The sequence below is a fragment of the Aspergillus glaucus genome (genome assembly GCF_001890805.1).
Source record: "Aspergillus glaucus CBS 516.65 unplaced genomic scaffold ASPGLscaffold_4, whole genome shotgun sequence".
Taxonomy (NCBI): Eukaryota; Fungi; Ascomycota; class Eurotiomycetes; order Eurotiales; family Aspergillaceae; genus Aspergillus; species Aspergillus glaucus.
Window position 1 is genome coordinate 502,570 of NW_019170456.1, and position 26,706 is coordinate 529,275.

At 49.3% G+C, this 26,706-nt stretch overlaps 14 protein-coding genes across 14 annotated transcripts; 5 read left to right on the forward strand and 9 right to left on the reverse strand.

Moving 5' to 3' along the window:
* Window positions 1-955: 955 nt before the first annotated feature.
* ASPGLDRAFT_64354 (putative integral ER membrane protein Scs2) lies at window positions 956-2,136 on the forward strand (the record flags this gene model as incomplete). Its single annotated transcript, XM_022548763.1, has 7 exons — window positions 956-995; window positions 1,057-1,127; window positions 1,190-1,212; window positions 1,281-1,339; window positions 1,395-1,510; window positions 1,564-1,665; window positions 1,720-2,136. The coding sequence occupies 7 exons, from the start codon at window positions 956-958 to the stop codon at window positions 2,134-2,136; spliced, it is 828 nt and encodes a 275-aa protein (XP_022403769.1).
* A 589-nt stretch (window positions 2,137-2,725) lies between these two features.
* On the reverse strand, window positions 2,726-4,207 carry ASPGLDRAFT_32810 (sphingolipid delta(4)-desaturase family protein; the record flags this gene model as incomplete). Its single annotated transcript, XM_022544226.1, has 3 exons — window positions 2,726-3,532; window positions 3,610-3,888; window positions 3,998-4,207. The coding sequence occupies 3 exons, from the start codon at window positions 4,205-4,207 to the stop codon at window positions 2,726-2,728; spliced, it is 1,296 nt and encodes a 431-aa protein (XP_022403770.1).
* Window positions 4,208-4,399: 192 nt separating this feature from the next.
* On the reverse strand, window positions 4,400-6,247 carry ASPGLDRAFT_43568 (methionine aminopeptidase 2). The gene is made up of 7 exons (XM_022545842.1): window positions 6,170-6,247; window positions 5,943-6,074; window positions 5,271-5,863; window positions 4,952-5,215; window positions 4,738-4,899; window positions 4,601-4,687; window positions 4,400-4,551 (listed from the first exon to the last, which is right to left on the reverse strand). Exons 1-7 carry the CDS (start codon window positions 6,207-6,209, stop codon window positions 4,495-4,497), a joined length of 1,335 nt encoding a protein of 444 aa, XP_022403771.1. The 5' UTR covers window positions 6,210-6,247; the 3' UTR covers window positions 4,400-4,494.
* Window positions 6,248-6,833: 586 nt separating this feature from the next.
* On the forward strand, window positions 6,834-7,788 carry ASPGLDRAFT_120577 (DnaJ domain protein; the record flags this gene model as incomplete). The annotated part of the gene is made up of 2 exons (XM_022540151.1): window positions 6,834-7,036; window positions 7,092-7,788. 2 exons carry the CDS (start codon window positions 6,834-6,836, stop codon window positions 7,786-7,788), a joined length of 900 nt encoding a protein of 299 aa, XP_022403772.1.
* A 405-nt stretch (window positions 7,789-8,193) lies between these two features.
* On the reverse strand, window positions 8,194-9,557 carry ASPGLDRAFT_64358 (porin; the record flags this gene model as incomplete). Its single annotated transcript, XM_022548764.1, has 5 exons — window positions 8,194-8,343; window positions 8,407-9,114; window positions 9,183-9,271; window positions 9,354-9,387; window positions 9,510-9,557. 5 exons carry the CDS (start codon window positions 9,555-9,557, stop codon window positions 8,194-8,196), a joined length of 1,029 nt encoding a protein of 342 aa, XP_022403773.1.
* A 1,282-nt stretch (window positions 9,558-10,839) lies between these two features.
* On the reverse strand, window positions 10,840-13,668 carry ASPGLDRAFT_43571 (asparagine synthetase B). Its single transcript, XM_022545843.1, has 9 exons — window positions 13,522-13,668; window positions 13,377-13,427; window positions 13,288-13,313; window positions 13,194-13,220; window positions 13,100-13,135; window positions 12,882-13,030; window positions 11,569-12,827; window positions 11,408-11,512; window positions 10,840-11,344 (listed from the first exon to the last, which is right to left on the reverse strand). Exons 1-9 carry the CDS (start codon window positions 13,545-13,547, stop codon window positions 11,302-11,304), a joined length of 1,722 nt encoding a protein of 573 aa, XP_022403774.1. The 5' UTR covers window positions 13,548-13,668; the 3' UTR covers window positions 10,840-11,301.
* Window positions 13,669-13,822: 154 nt separating this feature from the next.
* On the reverse strand, window positions 13,823-14,981 carry ASPGLDRAFT_43573 (E2 SUMO-conjugating protein UBC9). The gene is made up of 4 exons (XM_022545844.1): window positions 14,861-14,981; window positions 14,616-14,776; window positions 14,533-14,556; window positions 13,823-14,461 (listed from the first exon to the last, which is right to left on the reverse strand). The coding sequence occupies exons 1-4, from the start codon at window positions 14,893-14,895 to the stop codon at window positions 14,208-14,210; spliced, it is 474 nt and encodes a 157-aa protein (XP_022403775.1). The 5' UTR covers window positions 14,896-14,981; the 3' UTR covers window positions 13,823-14,207.
* Window positions 14,982-15,557: 576 nt separating this feature from the next.
* Window positions 15,558-15,962, forward strand: ASPGLDRAFT_32815 (uncharacterized protein; the record flags this gene model as incomplete). The annotated part of the gene is made up of 1 exon (XM_022544227.1): window positions 15,558-15,962. One exon carries the CDS (start codon window positions 15,558-15,560, stop codon window positions 15,960-15,962), a length of 405 nt encoding a protein of 134 aa, XP_022403776.1.
* Window positions 15,963-16,184: 222 nt separating this feature from the next.
* ASPGLDRAFT_64361 (putative G-patch DNA repair protein (Drt111)) lies at window positions 16,185-18,025 on the reverse strand (the record flags this gene model as incomplete). Its single annotated transcript, XM_022548765.1, has 5 exons — window positions 16,185-16,283; window positions 16,337-16,429; window positions 16,480-17,276; window positions 17,328-17,747; window positions 17,848-18,025. 5 exons carry the CDS (start codon window positions 18,023-18,025, stop codon window positions 16,185-16,187), a joined length of 1,587 nt encoding a protein of 528 aa, XP_022403777.1.
* Window positions 18,026-18,626: 601 nt separating this feature from the next.
* ASPGLDRAFT_43575 (acyl--CoA ligase) lies at window positions 18,627-20,541 on the forward strand. The gene is made up of 4 exons (XM_022545845.1): window positions 18,627-19,336; window positions 19,387-19,423; window positions 19,477-20,345; window positions 20,398-20,541. The coding sequence occupies exons 1-4, from the start codon at window positions 18,797-18,799 to the stop codon at window positions 20,491-20,493; spliced, it is 1,542 nt and encodes a 513-aa protein (XP_022403778.1). The 5' UTR covers window positions 18,627-18,796; the 3' UTR covers window positions 20,494-20,541.
* A 287-nt stretch (window positions 20,542-20,828) lies between these two features.
* On the forward strand, window positions 20,829-22,043 carry ASPGLDRAFT_120671 (uncharacterized protein; the record flags this gene model as incomplete). The annotated part of the gene is made up of 4 exons (XM_022540160.1): window positions 20,829-21,111; window positions 21,174-21,273; window positions 21,320-21,503; window positions 21,561-22,043. The coding sequence occupies 4 exons, from the start codon at window positions 20,829-20,831 to the stop codon at window positions 22,041-22,043; spliced, it is 1,050 nt and encodes a 349-aa protein (XP_022403779.1).
* A 47-nt stretch (window positions 22,044-22,090) lies between these two features.
* ASPGLDRAFT_32819 (uncharacterized protein) lies at window positions 22,091-22,595 on the reverse strand (the record flags this gene model as incomplete). Its single annotated transcript, XM_022544228.1, has 4 exons — window positions 22,091-22,120; window positions 22,170-22,336; window positions 22,396-22,451; window positions 22,513-22,595. 4 exons carry the CDS (start codon window positions 22,593-22,595, stop codon window positions 22,091-22,093), a joined length of 336 nt encoding a protein of 111 aa, XP_022403780.1.
* A 701-nt stretch (window positions 22,596-23,296) lies between these two features.
* ASPGLDRAFT_120536 (ANP1/MMN9/VAN1 family protein) lies at window positions 23,297-24,725 on the reverse strand (the record flags this gene model as incomplete). The annotated part of the gene is made up of 5 exons (XM_022540145.1): window positions 23,297-23,445; window positions 23,496-23,711; window positions 23,766-23,813; window positions 23,863-24,494; window positions 24,553-24,725. The coding sequence occupies 5 exons, from the start codon at window positions 24,723-24,725 to the stop codon at window positions 23,297-23,299; spliced, it is 1,218 nt and encodes a 405-aa protein (XP_022403781.1).
* Window positions 24,543-25,510, reverse strand: ASPGLDRAFT_1125488 (uncharacterized protein). The gene has a single exon (XM_022539603.1). It carries the CDS (start codon window positions 25,380-25,382, stop codon window positions 24,891-24,893), a length of 492 nt encoding a protein of 163 aa, XP_022403782.1. The 5' UTR covers window positions 25,383-25,510; the 3' UTR covers window positions 24,543-24,890.
* Between the last annotated feature and the right edge of the window lie 1,196 nt (window positions 25,511-26,706).

Genomic DNA, 26,706 nt, shown 5'->3' on the forward strand with positions numbered 1-26,706 from the left:
TTTCTGATGCCCAATTCCTATGCGTTTTGAGCTGACCTGGTCCACGGTCAAAACGGCATGTATGCCATAAGAACACGCCAATATTACCGTTACCAGGCACCGTCGTTGTACAGTCGATTATCCGATAGGAAAAAGCAAGTGTTCGAGTGACCATGCGCGGCATTGCTCTTAAGAGGCACAGGACGGACAAGGAGCGGATATGGGTTTGTTATGTAGCCCGCTCGGCAGATATTTTTAGTGAAACGCTGATAGGGTCGAGATCCAAAGGATCAATGAGTTGTTCGATTGAGCAATGCTGGCCTGGGTCTGTATTCAGTCGCACAAATCGCAAAATTCCTGCTACCAAGTGTAATTCCTGTCAATTTGGCCACGAGAAATACGGCCGAAATATCCCAAAAATGCGCAGAACAGATCACATGTGCCATCGCAATCCAAGTCGTTTTGGGTTCGCAACGAAAGACCCGAGGATGTAAGTAAGAAAACCTTGTGGATCCCCGGAAATTCGACGGGCGATAGTCTGGAGACTAGAGTGGATGACACTGATCGATATACCATACCATCTCGATCAGGGACTTAACATCGTTCAACAGTAGTACGTAGCTCTTATAGAGAAGATCATTAATGCAATGCGTGCAAAAAGGAAATTCTCCATGTCTCCAAACACCACTGTTAGATGACATCACCTGACCTGATTGCTGAGTCAGCGTTACTGGCCAATTGGCAGGAGCGATGGAAGGTAGGCACGGAAAGTCATCATCACCGAGCGTCGCTCTCCCTGGCCATTACGGAGTCAACTTTCTTTTTTTTTTTTTCCCTTTCCTTCCTCCTCCCGTTGACCCCTCGTCTTTCTTGCACGTCGCTCTGCTCTTCAGCTTTATTCCCTTGTGTAATCTTACCTCTTTTATCTCCTTGCGCACACGTTGTTTCCTCCCCTCTCCCTGTTGTGGTGTCCATAATGTCTGTCGTCCTCAACCCGCCCGAGTTGGGCTTCAAGCGTGCGTCTTACCTTCCCACATTCATCGCACTGCAATCACTTGTCTAATCGAACTGCTACAGGGCCCTTCATCCATGAGGTCTGCCAGGTTTTGGAACTCTACAATGAGAACCCAGAGGCCATTGTTTTCAAGGTACGGATATCCTCCCTCTCTTAATCAGGAAGGCATCGCAAGCTGACAAGTGTCCGTCTTAGGTCAAAACCACCGCTCCCAAACAGTACGTACCCTGCTCATCCAACTTTCCTACCATATACGTCTCTAGAACAACCAACTAAATCGTCGCAGCTACTGTGTTCGACCCAACTCTGGCCGTATAGAACCCGGGAAACATGTGGGCGTCCAAGGTCAGTATAACATGTGCGTGGCACTTGTATGGATGACATGCTTATTAAGAAGTAGTTCTGCTGCAGGCTATGAAGGATGAGCCCCCGCTCGATGCCAAGTGCAAGGACAAGTTCCTGGTTCAGACAGTCGCGGTCACGGGTGACTTGGAATTCGCAAACGTTACTTCCATCGTATGTTTTGTCATTCCGTATCGTGCTTCGACACACGTCTAACAACCGCATAGTTCGAAAAGTCTTCCAAATCTTCGGTTCAGGAACGCAAGATTCGCGTGAATTGGCTGGCCCAAGACTTGGATGCTAGCCAGGGTGGAGAAGCCAATGGCACTGTATGTTCCATGACATGCTTTATATATCTGTGCATGTGCTTACAATAGATACAGACCGCATCCGACGAAGAACACCCGGCACAGACCTCGCCCATCGCAAACTACGAGACCCCCGCTGTCGGATTGACCAAAAAGAGTGCGGAGACTTCCCCTATCCCGCCTCCGGATTTCAACGAAAAACCAAAGCAAGAACTTTCCCAGACAAACGAGAGCAAATCAAGTGCCACCGGATCGCCTTCCGTCAATGAACTCAAGGCCAAGCTCGTCGAAGCCAACTCGCAGATTGAAAGACTCAAGGAGAAGGTTTCCGACAACGGACTGAGGCAGCGCAAGATTGGAATCGACTCTAAAGAGCCATCCTCGTCAATGTTGCAACAGCAGCAGGCGCAGTCAGCACTTGCAGGTGTGCCAATCCAAATAGTGGCGAGTCTCTGTTTGCTAAGTTTCTTGATCGCCTACATCTTCTTCTAGTCACTCGTCGACTCGGATTTTTCCTTTCTCATACTTCTATTCTGCAGCCAGTTGTATTCTTTTTCTGTTCTTTTCTTTTCAGACACTTCTTTTTACCCTTCTTTGTTACTATGGTCTTTACTTTTTCTTTCGATTATGCCCATCCTTCCCTTTGGTGTTTCTACTTTGTTGCTCTTTTGTTATTGTCGCCATGCGCTTTGTTTCCTTTGTTAGTATCATGATATCACCCAATCGGAGACAGCGAGTCACAATTCAATTGCATATGAAACAACAGAGGATGGCTTTGTCAATTGACTGGTCAAATAAGCAATACCCTTGCGTCATCAACCCTACCGTTGCCTTGCCATGGGCTTGCTATCGTTATCCCTGTTTCGTTGAGCGGCTCACAAACAATACCTGTTTTTTCTTGCGACGAATGTACATGTCCAGTCAAGTGCTCAATTAATTCATGACGTTATGGTTAATTCCAGATGCCGTTCTAGTAGGTACATAAGAGTCTATATTCGTACAGCCATATGCGTAAAAAAAAAAAAAAAAAAAAAAAAAAGTATGAGACAATATAACCGACCAAACAATGCATGATTCAAACCTAGTTCTGAATCTCACTCTCCTTCCACCCATCCCCTTCTTCCGGACCGTTCGATGCACCCGAAATCCCCTCACCAGCACGTCCAGCCTTAGCATTAGCACTACTACCACCAACAACACGACCACCCTGTGCACGCTTCACACGACACCACATGCCCACATTCTTATCCAGGATGAAGGTCCAGATCACCCAAACCCAGCTCCGGTGGCAGGGCAGCGGCTCGTAGAATTCACTCGCAATGCGATGCAGCGCATGCAATCTCGTCCACGGGATAGCAGGGAAGTCATGGTGCTCATTATGCAAACCAACATTATAAGTCAGAATGTTGAGAGGTCCGTAGTACGAGTACGTCTCCGGCGGAGGCAGGTTTGCAACTTCTTTAGGCATGCCATTGGCGCCAACAGTCTGGTTGCCGTTCATCTTCCGCCGCTGAATACTCTCCGTTCCCTTCCCATCCCCAACTTTCTCGAAAATATAGTGCTCCGCGATAAAATGTCCCGCGCACGGATGCAACGAACCCGCCAGTAACGCGCTCAGCAGCAGATACAGCAGTGGCTGCAGCGAGCCCCCGGAGACCTTCGTCAAGGCATAGTCAAAGGAGAATTGGGTTATGATGTTTATCAAATGAATGTGCGAAAAGGGTGGGGAGTAGACGAAGGCAGGACGGATGGCGTAGAAGAGTAGCTGGAAGGTGCAGAAAAAGGCTTTTCCGAGGAGGGAGTCGAGGACGAAGGCTTCGAGGGCGGTGGGGAGGTCTGTGTCGAGGCCGGTTACGCCGAGGGATTTGTGGTGGGTTAGGTGGTAGGGCTATTCCTTTTATTAGCTTCCTGCTCCTAGTATCTTTGACGTTCCTGAGAACAATTGGTAGGGTACGGGGAACGTACACGAAACGCAGCACTATACGGAATCCCAATGGGAATATTCGCAAAAATCGCCAATAACCGATTTGCCATGGGCGACCGGAACGCCAGGTTATGCGAAATCTCATGGATAGCCAGGAAGAGGTTCTGGTTGGAGGTGGCTCCGATCACGTAGGCCGTGAGGAGGAATTTCCATGAGAGCATGGAGGTATCGCGGAGGAGGTAGGCGCAGCATACTTGGAGGGAGACGACGAAGAGGACAGTGTATTTGGTTAGGGGTTCGGGGCCGCAGAGTTTTGTTACCTATCGACCTCTCAGAGGAATTGTTAGTGAAAATTGGTTGAATTAATGGGGTTGAAACGTGTATAGAAGGGATGGTAAGTTGGTTTGGAATAACACTGCAGCGACGTACCTCCGGGTGAGCTTTGATGATTGCTTGTCGTCTGGAGCGATGCGGTTCCTCTGTATATGTCCAAAAGAAATGGTCCTCGACGAGGGACGATTCTGGTGGCGGGATTCGTCCAGATTCTTGCTGTTGACCTTGGCCGTTTTTCTGTTCCTGATTCTTCACGGCGGACGCGCGGAGGTGCGGCGCGGAATCGGTTTGGGTGGCCGATGCCATGATTGATGATCGTGGTATAATGCGTGGTGAAAGATTGAAATTCACGCAATGGGAGATGGAAAAGAGAAGAGGTTGCAACAACGTCTACAGCAAGTGCAGATGTCGATCCGGAGGCGCATATTAAATTCCCCTACAGTAAAGATCCACGTGGGGCTACGGCGGCATTGATGGGCCGACATGATACGACAGTCTCCTGGTCAAGTGTTTATTAATGCAGGCATACAAAAGGGTAGTTTCAATTTTTATGCGAGTCTGTACATCGTTGCTTTTCATAAGTCTTGAAACGCTTAGTAGTCGTCGCCGCGACTGATGACCTCCTTTACGGTAGGCCGGAGAACAACAGTCTGCGTCGTTAGTCTCCATACCAAATGAAATTAAAGTAGACGGACTTACATGTTCATATTGGGCCGTGTATGAGCCCTTGACATCGCAAAGTGGCGGATAATCTTGCACGATACCCGAGTTCACCAGGTTGTTCAACTGCATGAATTAGCATACTGATTTGTGGAATCCTCGCTATGGTTGCTTACCCCGAGAAGATACTTATCCTGACCCAACCGATCGAGATAGCGACGGCAGAAGGGGAGGGTGCCAAAATTCTTGTTGATCACATTCAACAAGTTCTTCGCTGATGAAACGCGCAAGGGCACCTTGGGCGCATCGGGGACCAGGGCATAGTGCGAGCATTCCATCTAACAATAATTAGCACATTGCCTTTCCGAAGAAGTTGTTGGTGGCACGTACGTCGTCTCTCACGTAACCCTTTCCGGTACTACCGAAGGTCTCAATGGCAAAGACCTCACCCTCCTCCATCTTGGTCTGGTCCCCACCCTTGACGATGGGGACACTCTTGCCACCGTGAATTATGTGCTGGTCGATGTTGTGACCGTTCAGGTTCCGGATACATTTGACGGGGTGCATTGTCCCGTTGATCTCGACTTCGTAGCTCTCCATGGTTTCTTGGACAGCTGCGCCGACGTCGCACATACGGACGTCAATACCAGCTTCCTGCAACGAATTATCAGTTGCAGCTCGTAACTCAATAGATCAAGTAGGAACACACCCGGATACCGGTGTTGGTAGCATCCTTAACGGCAGCCAACAAAGGATCATAAACCGGATCAAAAGCCATAGTAAACGCACTATCAACAATCCGACCATTGAGATGCGCTCCAAAATCAATCTTCATAACATCCCCTTGCTGCAACACCATCTTATTACCCGCGTTCGGGGTATAGTGCGCCGCACAGTGGTTGACACTCAACCCACACGGGAATCCCATACCACCCTTAATGTTATCGCCCTCTTCTAAGCCCTGGTGACCAGTCAAAGCACGAACCGAGTCCTCAATACCCTCCGCAATCTCCGTGAGGGTCTGACCAGGCTTGATGTTCTTCTGGGCATATTGGCGCACTTGACGGTGCACCTCCGCACCTTGCCGGTACTCCTGCAGGAAGTCATTGTTCATGCGGTCCAAATATCGCTTCTCCTCGTTGGTCGTGCGGTATGTGTTGTCGTCTTTGTATTCGCAGATCTCGCCCTCGGGGAACTGGCCGTTGGGGAAGAGGTTTGTCAAGGCGACGCGGGGCGGGGAGCTCTGGACCTTGGCGCCACCCTTCTTCTTCTTCTTGGGCTTGCGCTTCTTCTTCTTTGCGGCTGTATCCGGGTCTGGATTAGTGTGCGCATGGGGGAAGTAACGAGGTGTCGGAAATTCCGGGACGTAACGCAAACGCACCTCCGCCTGTTCCTGCTTCCGGGGCAGCAGCTCCTTCTTCCTTGTCATCGTCCGAGTCATCCTCTCCCTCGGCGGGTTCTGTTTGGCTAGCAGCCGGGGCGTCCGCTTTCTCTGCGGCGGTTTGGCCGTTGACTGTATGAAAAATCGGTATCTTATCAGTTGCGGTACAAAAAAAGAACGAAATTTTTGACAAAAGCAGTGATAAAATATGTTAATGCTTCACTTACGGTCAAGCTTCTCCAATTTCTCACTAGCCTGAGCCGCCATGGTGAAATAAAGATAGAGTGGGCAAAGGACAGCGTCGGGATGTTTGGAAGAAAATGAAGGAGGGGAAGTTTGCCGCGAGAGGTTCGGTGCCAAGCCTTACCCATTTGGGTAGTATAGTATAGGGTTGTATAGCGGTAGGAGTACCATAGGAATGGAGGTTGTATACAATTGATGTTCTATTGAATCTTTGGAGTGTTTTATAGACAAATGTGTTCAAGGATAGTTAGAGTGGTATGCATCAATTTCTACCATTGTCCGTACCATACAGTACCACCCTACAAGTATAGGCAGGCCGTAGATACAATCAATCCAATTAACCAGCTAAAAAGCCAAATAAACCAAGAAAAAACAAGCATTAAGTTAAAATACAGCCGATCTGATAACCATACCTAGTCTAATACCAACCCCTGGACCCTCACCCATTCGTACGATCAGATAAGACTCGGATCCCCAGCCGATGACGCACATCTCCCTCCGATGGCGGCGACTTTCGTTCCTTTCTTCCCACCTCAGACCATCTCACTCTGCTACTCGGCCATTTAAGAACCGATATTCTCATTCATCGGCGACTTTACTCGCATATTCCTCTTCTTCTTTCGATGATACCAAGTTTTTCAGCGCAGAATGCCGTCGCCGCGAGTGAGAAGCGCCGCCTCGTTCCTGAGCCATCACTACCAGCAGCACCACCAGCGTCGATGTCCATATGCACCCACAGCACATAAGAAGTTATTTTCAACAGCACCGAATCTCTACGCATCCAGCCGCGAACCCACCCTCTACGAAATCCTCGACGTCCCAGTAACAGCATCAGCAGCAGAGATCAAAAAGTCCTCCCCCATCTCCTCCACCCATTCCACACCCTAACTAACCCCAACGCAACAGACAATTCTACTCCCTCTCCCTCCGCCACCACCCCGACCGCAACCGCGCCGACCCAGCCGCCTCCTCCCGTTTCGCCCGCATCTCCTCCGCCTACCAAACTCTCGGCAACGCCGCAAAACGCACCTCCTACGACCGCGACCACGGCATCCACACATCCCCCTCGTCAACATACAGCACCGCAAACCCTGGCCAACACCCAATGGGCAGCTACAGCAGCCACAGCGCGAATGTGAATAGTAAGGGTGCGTCGTATGCGGGGTCGCGGCCCGCGAGTGGGTTGAGTAAACGGCGGGGGCCGTTCAGGGGGCCGCCGCCGAGTTTCTATGCGCATGGGGGATATGGGAATCACGCGGGGAGGAGGGCGCCGCATGGGGGTGCGGCGGGGTGGGCTTCGTCGTCGTATGCTGGGACTGGGGCTGCGGAGGAGGATCCGTTGGCGTTTTTGGATAGGAATCCGATTTATCATTTTAATGCGCGCGGGCATTATAAGACGCAGTCGGCGGAGGATGCGAGGCGACAGGAGCGGCGGTCCAGGGCTATGGGTGCTGAGTTGAATGAGCAGCATATTGGCAAGCCTGGGGATTTTGCGTTCCGGTTTTTTATTGTCTTCGGTATTCTTATGGGCGCGGGGGCTATGACTGGAGTTCTCTGGGAACCCAAGGATCAGAAGAGTTCCAAGAGAGCTGCCACGATATAATTTTTCGTTTGTTCTTTTACGGTGTTATGGGATAGGTGGCCATGTCATTTTTCAGTCCATATACGGTACACAGGCGATTTTCTTTTGTTATTATTGTTTTGGTCATATCATAGCCAAGTATATACGAGTTTCGGAAGACCAAGCAAATCAATAGATAATTAACCAAAAGGATATTGTTATTGGAATGATATACAATGAATCATTGAGCTCTACGATACATGCATGACTAAAGAAATCCGACATAGCAATGGCCGCCCTATCCATCTTCGGCACTCCGCGGCACCTGTCCGTGGTGCATTAAAGGGGAATACCCCAACCTCTATGCTATTCCATTCTCCGACAAAGTGCTGGCATGTCGAAGAAATTCAAGTGCGGTTCGGAAAGTAGAAAGTCGAAATAACTCGCTTAGGACTCGAAGGTGAAGTTGGCGCCAACCTTGTGGGCGGCCTGGTTCAGGTTCTGGGTATCAAAGGAAGCACCAAGGCCGAGGGTGACACCAGGGCGGAGGAGAACGTTGTAAGCCAGGGCGGCAATACCACGGTCGTTGATCTTGGCCTAAATTGCGAGACTCATTAGCAACGTCTCCTTGAAGAAGATGCTCATCTTCCAGAATCATACCTTGGCGAAAGAAGAGGGGTCCAGACGGTACTTGCTGGCAACCTCGAGGCCGACGGAGTTACCGGCCTTAGAGTCCCAGGTAGCCTTGGCACCAGCCTCGACCTGAGCGTTGACACGGTGGTAGTAGCTGGAGGAGAAAACGCTCAAGTTGTTGCCGGCGGTGATGGCGGCAGTGTACTGGGGAACGCTGTAGCCAATGGCAGCGGAGTACTTGGTGATGGCAGCCTTCTGGACGTCGTAGCCACCCTCAGCACCGACGACGAAGCCCTCGTGGCCGAGAACAGCGTCGAAGTTGGCGGTGGGGCCGCTGAGGAGGTCGAAGAAAGCACGAGCGTGCAGGTTGGGCTGCTGGAAGTAGAGGTTGAGCTTGGCACCCTTGGACTGCTTGGTGGGGAGGTACTGGGTGAGGATCTCAGCCTTGAGACCCTTGGCGACGTTGTTGTCGAGCTCGAGCTTGGTGTCGAGGGCGTTGGCGGTGGTCCAAGCCTGGGTGAGAGTGAGACCTGGCCGAGGTAAAAGCATTAGCATCATGCGATGGTGAGTAAACTGAGACATGAAATTCAACTTGACCGATCTGGAAATCGAGTGACCGCATGAGAAAAAGAATCTCATGGGTCTAGACTCGCCCAGACGGTCGCAACTTGAATCGGGAGGCTTTTGTATGCTGGGGCGTTTACCGGTAGGCTTGTCGACGTATTTGGCCTCGAGCTATATCATCCGCAAATAATCCCGATTAGCAAGCATCCTATAGGTGGGGCTAGTAAACAGAGACTTACGGAGCCAGCAATAGGACCCTCGTGGGCAGACTTGCCCTTCACGTTGAAGGTGACGCCATTGGGAGCCTTAGACTTAACCTCAAGGCTAGCTATAAGCAAGAATTCCGTCAGCTCAATTGCACACAAACAAAAATTTCCACGGTCAACAAGACCGGTGATGGGTTTATTTACCAGGGCTGACGTGGTAGAAGTCCTTGTTAAGGAGCTAGAAAACAGGCAATCAGCATGGTGACTCTTTCCCGGGTTCGCGACAAGTTGTCGTGTTTATTATGATTTTTCCCGTAACGAGGAAAATCACGACAACCGGGCAAGGTTCGAAGAGCATACGTCGTTGGCCGCCTTGGAGATGTCGGAGAAAGCAGCAGGAGCAGACATTTTGCAGGTGGAGTAGAGGGACGGTGGATTCACGTCGCAAACAAGGAGATAAAGAACCTGAAGTGGTGGTAAGTGGTGAGGGGGTGTAGAAGAGATGAAAGGGAGAGGGGAGAAGAAGATGAGGTGAAGTCGCCCAACAACACCGATGGGGAGCCACGGGAATGGCCCCGGCTGCTGATTGGCTGTTTCTCGGTTCCCGGTAAAACCTAGTTCCCGGGCTCCGTGACGTCGATGTTCCTGGAATCCTGTCCGTCATTTCCCTACGAGTTCCGATATGGCACCGCTTCGACCATATCTTTTCTAAGAATGCAGATTACGGATATCAGTGATCATAGGCAGGACAGATATCTACATCATGATCCATACGGAGCCGCATTGGGAAGGACTGTCTACTGTCCATTCAGGATATGTTGTTCGTGACAATGGTACTCTGTACAGAGACTTCTCATGATCCGATAAAGCACGCTGCACATAATGGACTTGTGCTTCCTTGTTCATACTTGTGCCTGTGCATAACACCATCCACGGGTCACATGACTACCGTGCAAATATAGAAAGTCATCTTCGAGTTATCAACCCTACAAATGTGAGGATGTTCATGACTCCGTACCTCTTCAGAACCCCGAGCAACAGAGACATACCCCTCTATACGTCGGCTTTTACTACTACTGGGACAGGAATGGGAGTGGCGCCTTTGTTCTTGGGTCTGTTGTATGGGCAGCGGTTCACCTGATGACCTGTCTGAGAGCATCTCGTACAGGGGCCTTTTGCTTGGCAAGACTTTTCCCAATGTCCCTTGCTATGACAGTGATTGCAAGTATTTGAGCGACATTTCCAGGTCTTGTGGCCATACTTATTGCAATAGTTTTTGAGGGCACTCATTACTCGGATGTTGACCGACTACACCACAGACGGTGCATGCTCTTGGCTCAGATACACGAGAAAGTAATTTGATTCGAAAGCTTTCGAAGAAGAAGAGAGGTAGTCAAAGAGTGTGCTTTTATTGAAAATGATCTTCTATGTTTGTCTCGTTGGTCCATTCGCTCACCTCTAAGCCTATGGGATGTCATATTATCAGGCAAGGCCGAGTGGTCTAAGGCGCTGCATTTAGGCTGCAGTATCGAAAGGTACATGGTCGAATCTCATCCTTTTCAACACATGTTTACTATATTTTTTGGGTGCCCTGGACAGGTAGGGTTGGAACAGTGTCAGTGTTTACTGTTTGTGTGAAGATGTCTGAAGACCCCTTTCATTTTGCCGATTATTACCGCCTAAATTCTGCCAGTTCTAATAAATCGGATATGCTGCAATAATCTCATGTATATGGATTGCATGCTATCTGACAGGCTAGTTGAAATCCATCCTCTATTTCATGCCATGCCTCAATTGCTGCTTTTCTCAGCAATTCCTGGCGTGAAGGTAAAATATGTGGGTGGCCTGATAGGCAGGCGGTCAAAACAGCAGGGGTCTTCAAACTTCCTCGCCCCCACAATATAGTTATACAAATCAGTCAATCCCTTTAAATTTTTACCAACCCAACCTAAGAGATATAATCACAGATGCTGGAGCTCAAAAGATATATCAAATTACAAAACGCTGAATCGTCAGCATATATGGCATGGCAATTGCACCCTATACAATATCGCGGATAGAAAAGTCTAAAGGCGCTTTTTACTCCCTCTTTCCCTTTTATTTTGTCTATGCCCGTCGTTCAAACAAGCTCGTAACCATGTCGAAATGGTGCTTACTCGGTGCTGTCGTACTTGGCAACGTGGGTAGCAATAGCCCTGATGACTGAGTGTTAGTATACGATGCCAACTACCCCGTACAAGAGAGGAAGGGAAACATACCGTCCACTGGGGTCAGTCTGCTTCGACCATTTGGGGACCCAGCGCTCGACGGTCGATGCGCAGTAAGGGGGGAAGTGCTCATCGAACATCGTACGGTACCAGTAACTGTTCAAAGTTAGCCCCATAACCTTTCTCACAATTTAAAATGCTGGGCAGCATACGCTTCCTTGGTGTCAGGAATGTCGGCACCCCACTCAGGCTTGGGGTTCTTCATCATCTCATCAGTGACGTGGAGCTCAGCGTGGTCCTTCAAACCGTCGATCCAGCTGTAGCCGACACCGTCACTGAATTGCTCCTTCTGACGCCAGAGGATCTTTTCTGGCAGGTAAGGAGCAACGTCGGGCTCTTCCCGAGTGTCGAATGCTTTCCGCATGATGTACTTTTCTATGCGGTCTCCGGTGATCATCTTCTCGGCGGGGTCAATGCCCATGGCGGTCTCCAGGAATTCCTTGTCGAGGAAAGGCACACGGGCCTCAAGACCCCATGCGGAAGTCGACTTGTTGGCTCTGAGGCAGTCAGCCAGATGCAGGTTCTTGACACGGCGGACGGTCTCCTGGTGGAATTCTTCCTTGTTGGGGGCGGCGTGGAAGTAGAGGTAGCCACCGAAAATCTCGTCACTTCCCTCACCACTCAGAACCATCTTGACACCCATAGCCTTGATCTTGCGGCTCAACAAGTACATCGGGGTCGAAGCACGGATGGTGGTAACATCATAGGTCTCCAGGTGGTAAATAACATCAGAAAGAGCATCGATGCCGTCCTGGACAGTGAATGTGAAAGCGTGGTGCTTGGTTCCAAGGAATCGGGCAACTTCAAGAGCAGCCTCAGTGTCGGGAGCACCGGGGAGACCAATGGAGAAAGAGTGCAGCTGCTGGAGGATGGGAGCGGTCGAAAGCTCGTTGGAGTCGTCGATGCCAACCAAGTCGGACGAGCCGGTCTGCTGCAGGGCGGCGGCCTTGGTGGCCTCATGCATGCGCAAAGTTTCCCGTTGGGCGATAGACGCCACCAAGCTAGAGTCCAAACCACCGGACAGCAAGACACCGTAGGGGACCTCAGCCATCAGACGCTTCCGGACAGCCTTCTCAAAGGTATGACGGAGGTTCTTGTAATCGATGGGTGTCGCAGGAACGTTGGTCGGATCCCACCATGTGGGCTCGAAGTATCGGGTCATGGAGCCGGTCTTGGAGTCGTAAACGTGGCCAGGGGGGAAAGCCTCGATCTTATCGCAAACGGGGTGCAAGCACTTCAACTCCGAGGCGAAGTACACGGCACCAGGGGTCTGAGAAGACCATCCGATGTAGAAACTGGTGATACCAATGGGGTCGCGTGCCGCGACAACTCGGTCCTGCTTCTTGTCATAGAGAACCCAGGAGAACATGCCATCAAGGTGCTTGGGCGCATCAAGGCCATATTGCATGTACTTAAACCGGTCAGCCTTTGCTCCTGTTATCAAGCCGAAGTAATCGGAACATACCAAAGGAATGACAACTTCACAATCCGAATGTGTCTTGAACTCGTAGGGAACGGTCAATCCCTTTCTGACGATGCGGTGGTTGTAGATCTCGCCGTTGACAGCGAGGGCGAGGGAGCCATCTTCGTTAACGAGGGGCTGAGCACCAGTGTCTTGAGAAGAAGCAAATTTAGCAACCGGTCATGTCGGGAAAGAGATCATTTTTTGGCGCAATTACATACCGACGCCGACAATACTCAGACGCTCGTGGGCAAGAACTGCGACTCCGTTAATATCTCCGCCAATCCATACATACAACGCCCATTATATCCTTACTTGTTTGCCCGTCAAGGAAGTTTCCGCCTGTCAGAGTATGTTAGCGCCGTGTTTCTCGATCAATGGCGGACAATGCGATGCGGTAGTGACTCACTCCAGTCAGGTCCACGGTGGCGGACACTGCAATAAAACGCATTCAGTTTCCAATTCGACTCAATTCAGTATAAGAAAGGGGGTTTTTACGCCTTGGCCATGCGCAAAGCCGTAGGCTTGAACTTTTGCACATCGGGGTGACTGTTGAACTTGATCAGCGAATTTCGATCTCCGGAGGGGCAACCCTAGTAGTTATGGAGTTATGGGTGGTGTGGAGAGGAGAGAGGGTACGCACCGATGACACGCGAAAATACCACACATGTTGGGCACTCAAGCGATTTAATTGTATATGAAGAAACAGAGAAAGCGAGAGAAGAATAGAAGGGAGAAAGGGAATGGCCGAGTCCAATCTGGGGGAAGTCTGGAAATTTTAACAGCGGGGCGGAAGCCGAGCGAGGGGCGATTTCGGCAGAAAAACTGTGACCTGACTCACTCGATAAGATAAGCGGCCGGATTGGGCGGTCGGTCATTGGTCCCCGTACTGTACTTACTCTACAAGGATACTGCGAAGCAAAAAATGCTTCATGGCAATTCTCATATAGCAAAAAACTGATATCAATTACCAAATCTTAGCCATCCGCTTTTCGCATTAATGCGCCTTGCTCGCTGAAAAGGGCGGTCGAAAATAATCAGTAGAAACGAAGCCAATGCAACATCACGACCCCCAACGAGGACGGTGTATCCGTTTTCGATACAGAAAAGAGAGAGAGAAAGAGAGAGATCCTAACAGCTCATAGACATTCATAATTCGTAGTTCCTTTTCGAAGATCGATCAAGATGCCCGTACTTCCCGTATAAAGCAAAGAAAAGAGTGCAGCACATGTTCAAAAAGATCAACGGACCCTTAGATGTCGCTAATGTTCGCCAGAACCCCGAAACGAAATTCAGAAAAGAAACAGAAAGACCCAACAGACACGCGGACTAAAGAGCCGGATTCTCGCGGACAACCTGTTTCACACGTCGTTCATAGGCCGGGCGATCCTTCTTGAAAAGGTTGTATGCATCGGCTTGGGCGGGAGATTCGGGGTTTGGGTCATCCAGCAGATCCTGAATACCGAGGAGGATCTGCTTGATCGTGATAGCGGGTTTCCAGGCTTCTTCTTCGTTCAGGATCGAGAGACAGACGGTGCCGGAGGGGTACACGTTAGGGTGAAAGAGCGGAGGGACGAATTTGCCTATTGCATTGTACTCTGTTAGGGGCATTCTCTTTTCATACATTTCGCTTCGAGCGAGGTAGGAAACGTACACTTCGGAGGCTTCGTAGGGTACTCTGTAAACGAAGAAAAACAGTCAGACCAGCTCCTCACTCGATACATAAAGCCAACTCACCATCAGGAAACGTAACATCCAACTTGAACAAGCCACCATCCCACAGAGTCTGGGCCTTTCCTGGGATACCGCATTCCCAGCGTTTTAAATCCAAAACCCCGTTGGGGTTGCGATAGGGTCGGGCGTAGAACCCAAAAGGATGGTCCCGTCTCCATTGCTTTCTGTTATTGTCGCGCAATCAGTATCTCTCCTGTGCTGTTCGACCACGCGCAAAAGGCGTTTCGGGGGGGCATTGGGTGACGTACCTCTCCTCCGTGAGACGATTTTGGCAGAGCGACATCGTGTAAAAAGCGGTCGATCAGGTCGCGATGTCGTAATATGAGTGGCGATTATAAGCAGAGGGGCGGTATAGAGAGTAGTAAAGAGGTGTAGAAGTTAAGGATAGAAGAAGAGGAGCTTACTGCGCAGAGAAGAGAGAGTGAGAGTGAGAGTAGAGTAGGATGCTGCAGCAGTGAAGGAATCAGTTGTTCCTGGTCTAGTGCCCCACAGCCAATCACCTCCACAGCTGATATAGATTTGGTCACATGATATGCAGTGACTTTGTGATTCTAACATTGACTAGTAACGCACTCCAAACAAGTGTCTATATTTGTTTGGATTGTCTCTTTTACTGGCATCTTTCTTTGTATGTTGCATTTACAGCCAGAGGGTGATCTTGACGTCAAAGAGTTGATGCAGGGATCTATATAAAGATTCCGGCTGTGGAGAGGAACTTTTCATGTCCTGATTCTGGAAATCGCCGTTTAGCGTGTCAAGTATGTATGGAGTAAATTCCATCAAAGAGAGACTTGGCCTACAAAGAATGGAATGTAGGAGCATATAAACATCCTAATACCAATGAAAACCCTCTCATTCTTCAATCATCCTAACCCTTTACTTCTCTCATCACTATACAATCAAGGAGATACTAGTAGGAAGGGACAAAAACAAAAGAAATCCACCATGTGCCATCAAATTACTTGGTACCATGCCGTCTGCTACCATCAGGACTCCGCCTACAACCTCCGCATCTCATGCAGACAAGCCTTGAAGGTAGGGTATGAATGCTACAGACTTGAATGCACCCTCATCCCTGTGTTCGGGGCATGTCTGTCCTGCAAGCATGAAAAGAGTCTTGCAAAAGGGAAACTTAGCCCGATGCGGGCATGCGCAGATGAGAGTTCGAGACCACAGACCCCGGGCACTTTTTCGAGCACTCTCTCTAACGTGGAAACAGAGCTAGAACCGCAGTATTCCGTCGGAAATGATAGTGGTATTTTCCTCGATGGCGGCGACGAAGACGTGGTGGGTTTTGGCGAGGATAATCATATAGATGAATTGGAGCTGTTTGATTTGATCACATTTTGAGGTCGAGGTAACCGGTGTCTCCTTATTCTTTCTGATAGACTTCTTTTCTTGTGTTATTATCTGGATTTGTTTGGTTTTGCTGACTTTGACCTTGACTAGCTGGTTTGTGTTGGAAGAAGTCTTCCAAGAGGGGTTCCGGTTTTGGCGCATTTTGGAAAATTTATTTTTATTCAGACCGAAAGTGTATGTTCTCGTTTAGGTATGAGTCTCCCTCAATCCTCATTAATCATCGTATATCCCCTGCTCAAACTTGGCATTATCGAAGAATCGAACCGTGATCGGGTTTCCGTTGAATATCCGTCCTTCGAGTGCGTTCACAGCCTAAGATATGGTCAGGATAATTCCGTCTTGATGTCCGTAGATATGAAACTCACCCGTAGAGCTGATAATTGGTTGGTGAATTTGACAAAAACAGGCACTGGAGGCTGTGAATGACGAGATATGAAGACCCGCTCAACATTGCCATACTGAACAGGAATTAGAAAAGCCGACAACCAAGCGGATTCGATAGACCAACCTTCTCTGAGCATTCTTCCCCAATTTCCTGCATCAAGTTTCCGCCTTCCAACTCTGCATCCAAGTCCAAACCGTTGAGCATGCCCTTCAGAACGATAACCTCGCTCATCCGACCAAACTTGCCCTCGTCTTCTGCTGCCTTTTTCTTGCCACCGACAATCTTCCCTCGACCAGCCGGAGTAGCAAAACCACCGCCCTCGGAATCTGGTCGCTTCTTTTGCTTCTCAACCTTGACTTGCAGCGGGTTGACAATACCAGACCCGGTTGCACCAAGACCAGAGCCCTTTGTCCAGCCATACTTGGCCAGCAACCGCTCAGCAAATCCTTTTTGCCCGGGACGCAGCGAGCGCTCGCCATCGCCATCTCCCTCACCTTCACCTCCATCTTCAGTAGGATTCTCCTTGGCAAAGACTTCTTCAAGTTCCGCTTCCGACGCAGGGATGTCTTCTGGAGGTGGTGGGAGGTTATAACGGACTGGCGCACGAGAAATAGTTGCTGAAGATGGCTGTATTGTGTCCATAACTCGGGCCAGAGGAGATGGTGGCGCAGTTCCCACCGGGGCCTGCGATCCAGCAGACATTTGAAGGCGCCTGGCATAGGCATTGTCCCCGGTGGGATCGTTTGGAACTGGGGCAGGCGGCGGAGGTTGCGCGTCATCTGGCATGCCTGCTGTCATTTGTGCACGTCGAGTTAAATCATCTTCACCTGATAGATCATTGGGAAGCGACGCGGGAGGCTCTGGTGGAATGTCGTTGAGGTTTGGAGGCGGCGCGAAGCTGCTTGGGGGGGCGAATTGCCCTAGAATGAATTTAGCAAATTTGTACCTCATCCATCTAGCGTAGTACATACGGTTCATTGGCCGACGCTCATCGTCACTAAGTGAGTCTCTGCTGGGCGAACGCGCCATGCGATGTGCATAGAGACGGTCTTTCCATTCTCGAACCTCGGCGATCTGCTCGTCGCTATGCTTGTATTCCTCGTAATTATTCGGCCTTGTCGGGTCATAGATATCGTCCCAATTCTGTACAAACTCCTGCGCTTCGCGGTTCTTCTTACGCTTCTTGCGACCACCTCGTTGTCTCTTTTCTCCAGCGTAGAAGCCATTAACATCGTCATTTTCGGCGGCCCAGTCTGCCAGAGTGGTCATTACGGGCGGAGCAGCCGCAGACGGATTAGCAGCCGCAGCAATGGCCTTGGGTAATGTCGGTTTGGGTTTCGGTTTCTGCGCTGATAACTGGGGTCTCCTGGTGGGTTGGAATCGGAGAGCAGCTGAAAGGGCAAAACGGGAGACAAGTGAGCAATCAGCATGTTCAACGACATTGATGTTATGACACAAGGTAAATAATCGAGAGCAGGGTAAGAAAGCTACCAGGGTTCAACTGCTGCTTCTTAGCAGCTTCATCTGACTGCGCATTGTCTTCAGAGCTTTGCTTGAAGACGACGGGCGCGCGCGAGATTGTCCCCGGGGCTGGGGATTCGGCAGAGGGGTCAAGTAAATTCGCATAGAGTGATAAGCCCGGCCTGGATGGTGTCTGATCGGAGGTCATCTTGGCAATCGGGGATCAAAAGAGGGACAGTTATCGAGGTGGTTAACGGAGTCTCGTCGATTCGATGCTGCTTCGTCGATCGATTTGTTATGTTTGCTATGTTTGCTATGTTTGGATATTTTAAATTACTAACTAATAACGGCTAGTTAGTTAACGTAGTCCACGGGCGAACCGCGGACTTCTGTATTCCATATAAAATGGCACTTTTTATCACCTCAATATCTCAGCCACCAATAGATATAGAGGCTTATTTATAAGATAAGAGTATGTATACACACACTAGAAGAAGGTATATTACTTTTTAAAGATTTTGTAGCTTTTTGTAGCTATAGATGCTTGAATATTGAAAGATACAAAAAAATACAGTGGTAATTTATATTACTTGGAGAAACATTTATCTGTAGAAGCTTTCTGCTCAGTGTATATAATTTCAGTATCATAATACTCTATATACTAAGTTTTAGGCTCTGTAGATACCTTGCAGTTGAGATATTGAAGGTATAAAAAGTGCCATTTTATATGGAATACGGGGGTGCGTCACTCGCTTGTGGATTACGTTACATCATTACTTAGTTAGGGCGCTTAGACGGAAAAGGATCCGGGGTACGGGGGAGAGGAGATGCTCCTAGGCATCATGTTTGATGCGGTTTCGAATTGAGCCATTTTCTTCTTTTATAACTTATTTTCCCTGTTGTACTCTGTACATACCCTGTTATTCTTCTAGTTGTACATACTACGGATAACAAGCCTCTTGTACTCCGTACCCCAGCCATGGCTACTACTACCCTTGCCCGTTCGTTCTCGTCCGAGAACAGCCGCCTCGCGGTCCTCGTTCCGAATAAGCCCAACCCCTTGGCCATCTCCTACCAGCAGCTTCACAGGCACGTCGCCAGTTTCCAGGCTAAGCTAGCGAAATTGGGAGTCTCTCATGGAGCTGCTGTGTCCATAGCCCTAGTGAACTCATACGAGTTCATCGTGTCGTTCCTGGCGGCCTCATGGCAACGGGGTATTGCCGCGCCTCTCAACCCGGCATATAAACAGGAGGAATTCGAATTTTACATTGACGATCTCAGCTCGACCCTGGTGCTGATTCCGCGAGGCGCATATGAACAATATAGCCCGGCCGTGCAAGCGGGTCGCAAGTATCAGGCTGCAATTGCGGAATGTTACTGGGATGGAAAAGAGGTGGTTTTGGATGTGAAGGAAGAGGGCAAGTTGGCTGGAAGCCTAGGTCATCAGGTGGAAGATGCGCAGCCGGATGATATTGCTCTGGTTTTGCATACGAGTGGAACGACTGGCAGGCCCAAGGCTGTATGTCTTTGCGAGCGGTTATATCGATATGCGTACTGACCTGGTAATAGGTTCCTCTGACACATAAGAACCTGACAACGACCATGAGTGAATGATTCTTCGAGGACAGTAGTGTTCTATTGGTGGCTGACAGCGTGCAGAAAACATCAAGGCTACGTACGAGTTAACCCCCGAAGACCGCACATACTTGGTTATGCCTCTCTTTCACGTTCACGGATTACTAGCTGCATTCCTGGCTCCTCTCTACGCCGGAGGATCAGTCATTGTGCCTCAGAAATTCTCTGCTTCGGAGTTCTGGGCAGACTTCGTCAACTATCAAGCCAACTGGTACACCGCGGTGCCGACGATCCATCAAATTCTACTCAAAACCCCGTTACCTAACCCTATCCCGAACATCCGCTTCATCCGCTCGTGCTCCTCGCCGCTGTCGCCAAAGACTTTCCAGGACCTGGAGAAGACGTTCAACGCTCCTGTTCTCGAAGCCTACGCGATGACCGAGGCCGCACACCAGATGACCAGCAACCCGCTCCCACCTGGTAAGCGACAACCCGGTAGCGTTGGCATTGGAACAGGTGTCGAGATGCGGATCCTGGATGGTGCCGGCAAGGAGGTTTCTCAAGGTTCCCCAGGAGAGATCTGCATCCGCGGCGAGAACGTGACCAAGGGTTACCTGAACAACCCATCAGCCAACGAGTCATCCTTCACAAAAGACGGTTTCTTCCGCACTGGTGACCAGGGTATCAAGGACCCAGCTGGATACGTGATCATTACCGGCCGTATCAAGGAGCTCATCAACAAGGGTGGAGAGAAGATCAGTCCTATCGAGATTGACAATACGCTTCTCCATCACCCCAAGGTGGCCGAGGCCGTCAGCTTCGCTATTCCCGATGAGGGTCACTATGGCGAGGATATCGGTGCAGCGGTGGTACTGAAGAGCGAGGGCGTGACCGATAATGACTTGAAGTCGTGGGTGGGCGATAAGCTGGCCAAGTTCAAGGTGCCAAGACAGGTATGTGCCCCTCTTCCAGGTATTTAGATCAGGTTGATACTGACATGAACAGATTTTTATCGTGTCACAAATCCCCAAGACAGCCACTGGAAAGATCCAGCGACGTAAAGTGGCCGAGACAATGCTCAAGCCAAAGGCGAAGCTATAAACGCTCCACCTTGCATTCTATACTCCTTTGCTTTTATGTTAGTTCCGCATTTATTTATTAGTGTACAGAGTACGAGAATGTACTGCGCTTCCAGTTTCCATATCCATCAATACGGTTCAATAACGTTAGACCGCTCGTATGGCATTTATAAGCACCCCGTACCAAGAATATCCCCAATTCGGAGAATTTAGATCTCCAGTATCCCCAGTGTCTCCGCTTGCCTCCACTTGTCAGATTTATAATTTATAAATCCGGTAACTAGATATAGCTCTCCCCTCTCTACCCAAATCACTTATCACCTTCCATACATTCACATACAGCTCCTCAGCACCAAAATGTCAACAATGAAAGCAATCCAAATCCACACCTACAACGAACCCTATAAAGTCCACAATGGCATCTTAATCCCATCCCCAAAACTCCACCAAGTCCTTATCCGCATCAAAGCTGCGGGTTTTTGCCACACGGACCTGATGGCGCTGAACGGAGAGTTCGGCACGACACTCCCATTTATTGGGTCCCATGAGCCGGCGGGGGTTGTTGTGGACGTTGGTGGTGATGTGAAGGGGTTTGAGAAGGGGGATCGCGTGGGGTGTATTAATTTTGATAGTGTTTGTGGTATGTTTCTTTTCTTTTGTCTCATGGGAGTTGAGGGGGTGGTGGTTGATAGACGGATGCAGGGAAATGCCCAGACTGCAAAGCCGGTCTGCCTATTTACTGCGATAACCCGTTAATGAAAGGTATAACGACCGACGGTGCTTGGGCGGAGTATATGGTTGCGTATGTCTCATTCTCATCCATTGGACAAGCCATTAACGATGCGCAGCGACGCCCGTTTCATGGTCAAACTGCCCGACGACATGGACTTCAAAATCGCTGCTCCGCTGATGTGCGCGGGAATCAGTATCTACGGGGGTATTGTGCGCGCGGAGGTGCCCAAGGGCGGGTCGATTGGTATCATTGGAATCGGCGGATTGGGCCATATTGGGACGCAGGTTGCTAAGTGCATGGTATGCCTCTTCTTAATCCTCTTGTGCCCCATGCTCTGAGTACTAAGTAAGTGGTAGGGCTACCAAGTCGCAGCAATCGACATCAAACAACCCGCTCTCGACTCCGTAGCATCCTACACCCACAAACCCGACGCTCTAATCCTCTCCAACGACCCAGTCGAAACATCTCTCTCAAAAATCAACAAAATCACCGCCAACGAATACGGCTACCCGGGCCTCGATGCCACAATTCTAGCAACAGACCATCCCGCCGCCTTTGAAACGGCCGCAGCGCTTACCCGCAAACACGGGACGATGGTGTTGTTAGGACAGCCTGAGAAGGGGATTACCATGTCGTATCTCACTACGATATACAAGAATATTAAGTTGGTGGGGTCATTGGTTGCGGATACGCAGCAGGCGGAGGAGTTGGTTAGGTTGGTTCATGAGAATGGGTTGCACATTGATGTTAAGGAGTGGAAGATGGAGGAAGCAGAGGAGATGAGGCAGGCGTATTTGAATGGGACGACGAGTGGGAAGAATGTTATTGTTATTGACTAGCTGCCACTTATTTCTAAGTCTAGTCTGTTTTGTGGCAATGTACTGAATCACAGCGGAAGTCTCACGGCCGATTGGAACTAAACAACATTAGCCACTGTTTCGCATTTGCCGGAGAAAAAGACGTACCGGGATAATCTGCACATTCTCAATATCCCACACCCCATTCTTCGTGTAAACATCGTTCTCCAACAACTTTCTCGCTTCTTCCTCGTTCTCAGCGAGCAGCATCATAGCACTTCCCTTGAACGAAGGCGTCTCGCCTTCCTTGGGGTGCGAATCGTTGAACATCGCTCCTGCTTTTTATCAGCCTTCTCCTCAGAGATAATAGATGGTGTAGGAAGAAGGAACGCACCTCCAAGAACCAAAGAGCCCTCACTGACGGACTTCTTGGCGTTTTCAAGGTGCTGTCTGATTTTGTTAGTTGTCATGTCCAAGTTCGATACATGGACTGGTGGTGGTGTAAACATACGGCCGGACTTCCAAGCGCTTGTCGATGACACCCGGCTTGTCGGGGCAAATGCACAGGAATTCCTTTTTCGCAGGGGCAGACATGTTGTTATGATATGGAATGGTAGTGAGTGGTTGAAATTGATCAGCTTGTGATCGTGAAAGAGATGAGGTCGTGGGGAAGTGGGGGAGGGATGATAGTGGGGAACAAAGTGGCACAGTTAAGCTACACTAGTAGTACACATCATCAAGATAATTGTATTAATTATATATACAAGCAAGAAAAACAGACGCTAAGTATTGTTCCTCTTTCTCTAGATGTTTGCGCGCATCCTGGTTGTTTGTTCCACGGTTCAGACTATGGGCAACGTTCAGCCGATGGCAGATAACAAGTCAATAGGACAGAAACAAAGCCACCACTCTATGTTATATCACAATAAAAAAAATAGAAGTTACCCATCAAAAGAGACTCCGCGGACTTCAATAATATATCACGAGAGAAAAGGTCAGCTCAACACTTCAACCATTATAATTCTCTCAAAAACCGCTAAACGACATCGTTTTCCCCCGTAGCGCCAGGAAACAAAACAGATACATCCCGAGAATGCGACACGAAGACTTAATTATCTCAATCATTAGGTTTGTCTCAAACATCCTTCCAAAAAAAGAAAAAAAAAGAAGAGAAAAAAGAGGAATCAACAACAACATAAGAACTGAAGACACCATGCCTATCAAAGATGGGGTATTCAGACATGGCGGAAAAGTAGATACTTGGTCAATCGACAACCAAGTCACAGATGTTGAGCTTAAGCGTTACCAGGCTTCTCATCGGTGTCGATATGCCAAACCACGTAGTTGGGAAGACCAAAAACCCGGTACCCAGCGCGCTTGGCCATGCGGGCGAACCCTTCCGTTTCGGCTTGGTTTTCGAAAGCATAGGCGGGGAAGTTGATACCTGAACTAATTAGAAACCTCACTAAACCGAACGGATCAGATAAAACATACCAGTACGGTGGACATCAGCCTTGACGATAATGTTCACACCACCAATGCCATCGAGCTCAATCTCTTCATCCTTGTTATTTCTCCAGTCACCCATGGTGGCGAGGTAGGTCCGGCCGGTGGCGTATTCCTTGTAGCCTTCTGCCAGAACCGTGTTGGTGTCAAGAGTCGCCCGCAGCCTGCGGCCCTTGTCGGACTCGATCCAAGAATTGTAGTCAACTGCAAACAGAGTTAGATAGCATTCTCAAAAGGACGGAACTGAGATCCACATACAACGACCCTCAATGTCATGACCATCTCGGTAGCGGTGGAACCAAATGTCTGCAAATGATTAGCATATATCAAGTAGACTCATGCGAGAAACACATACTAGGAACGAGAATGTCTTTGTCGTGAGCGGTAAAGTCCTCAATGATCTTGTCGGGGCTGTCCACGATATCGACATCTCTCCAGTAAACCCAAGAGTGATCAGCCTTCAGAGCCGAGTAGAGTAGATAGTTGCGCGCCCGTCCAATGGACTTGCGACGTGGTCCCTGCGCAGCAAACGAGTGGCGTTCCTCGACGCTCATCTCGACATCCGCGCCAAAGTCCTTTTGCACAACGGTCGCACTCCGGAAAGCAATCTTCTCCTCGGTTTGACTCTGGATACGGTTCAACTCGGACGAAAGAACAGCGAGAGTGTCGTCTTTGCAGTCACCGACAAGGAAGGCCAGGTCGATCAGTTCGTGCGGGTAGGTCAGCTTGTAGAGAAGGTCGAAGTATTTCTGGATGTACGGAGCGGCGTCTCTCAGCGGGGTAAGGATGAGCACGCGCTCCCCATTCGCAGCAGCCTTGGAAGTAGATCTGATGGGGTTGAGGTCCATAGTCGAGATCGAGGTGGAGTTCACCTCGTATGGCTCGTGGTGGTTGAAGATGACAGGTGTCTGGGCATGGGCGTTCCACTCGACCATTTCATTGATGGACATATCCATGGGCGACTTGGAGGAGCCATAACAGTAGAAGCTGCATCGAAATCCATCAGTATATCCGATAATCGAGAGATGTGAAGGATAAAGCCTACCTCTGCATCTCAGATGCAGACTTACTGATCCCACTCCATAACAGAATCAGCAAGCCCGCAATAGCGACAGACACCAGAAAGCGAGTCCTTGTTACCAGCACCAGAATCGCTCTCCATGGAGGCAACCTGGCCTTGGCCGACTTCCATGTTACACCACCTTTGGGGAGAAGCATATTGTCCTTTTTCTAGACCGAATTCGACACCTTGCCTATCGGGTCAATCGATTCGGGGCGTTTCTATCCCTTAATCCACGGTACTCGATGGTATGCGTCGATTAAAAGGTCGAAGTCTCGATGCCACAAATAGACACCCTTGATCCGGCCAAACGAATACGGAAGTCAGCGGGGGGAGACCCTGACCGGAATGTACGATACGTATCGCGGGGAGTCGTTTATCGCAGAATCTCGAGACGATCGCGTCGAATCGGAAGCGCTATAGTCGGATTGAGATGGCGGATGAGGCGAGAATCGGTTGATGACGATTAAGGAGGGAAGAGAGGGAAGTGGGCGATGAGAGCCAGGGATCACACCCGACGGAGAGGCGGCTCTCGGAAAGTAAACGAGTGAACGACGAAAAGAAGATAATACAATGACTATTAGCGAAAAAAGGACACGAGACGAAGAAGAGAAAACACGAAGAGAGAAGCGAAGAGAAGAAAGAAGGTTGGAGAAAGAGTCGAGAAGGCCAGCCAGACCGGGGGAGGAAAGCGAAGACGCTGATCTGCTCAAGAATTTCTTCGTTGTGACAGTCGGTCTCACCCGCCCCTTTTTATAGCACACCTTCACTTCAATGTACGAAGTATATGAGATACAAATATCAACTACAGTCATCCAGTTCGTATCTATACGAGCACATTTCTGCGCAATCTCGACTTTCCCCTTCTAATACTTGAATGCTCGTTTTGCAGTAAATGTCACATGATTTCCAAGGCTTGGCATCACTAATGTACCAGACAGGAATCGATGGCATGAAATTAAATGGCTGCCAGATGGTTGAGCACCTTACTCATTCCCAGTCCACCAATATGCGCGGGACACAGTCATCAGAAACTGGTTAGGAGTATCATCCTTTGAATTACTTATGTGAATGAACCCTGGACAAGACCAGGACGACAATAGGGGCTTGTCCTGTCCTCCTAGAAACGCCTGTTACCAGAAGCCAATCCTGCTACACGATATATGGATGTGGCTGCGCAAGCAAGTACAAAAGTATAACAACGTTCAGATGGGTAAATCAGCATCCACGACCAGGACCAGACGACAAAAACTTCGAAACACCCAATCCAGGTGGCTGTCGCGTGCGCAACTGACCCAAGCCACAGGAGAGACTTTCCGATCTCTCAGAAGGTTATTCGAAGTCGAGTTGGGAAAGTTCGAAGAAGATGGGGTTGCTTGACTGATGATGTATAAGATGTAATCCGTCCAAACTGTATCACACGGGGGTCGTCGGATTACTACTAGGTATGGGAAACAGGAGAAAACTAACATTCTATTTTGTAGCCCAATAGACTATGCGCCAGCCTGTCGCCCGACGCGAGGGCCGTATCTGTGTTCGACTTGGTGGCTAATTCATACTCTTCACTGCCAGATACCTCGTCGAAAAGAGAACTGCTCAGCAATCACTTTTGAATCCTATTATTATTTCGGATTGCACGGTAAGCAATATGACTACTGGATAGAAAGAAAGACTAGATAGAGAGAATACCAAATTGGAATACAAAAGAAATCATATAAAGCTGCTAAATGACAGATAAATACCCAATAAAATAACGGTTCAAGCGTATATAGGACAACCAGTTATATGCACCAAATATCAACACACCATTGATCCCATCCCAATCCAACAACAAAAAGCCAAAGTATACACAAAAAGAAATCCAATATGCACATATATAGTGGAAAAGAGAAACCCAATCCAACTTTTCCCCCTTTCTCCAAATCCGAACTCGCTAAAGAACTCCTCCCAGGTATGGCTAAGCCAAACCTGCAACCTGCAACCTGCGCCCTGCACCCTGCGATGTGATGTGATGTGATGCAGGGACCCGTGGAACTGTGCTCGAATAAATGACAGATGCAATGCAAATGCTAAACTCAAATGACCCAGAAAATTGCTGTGAAAAAGGAAAGGAGAAACACCCGACATGAACGCCGGCCG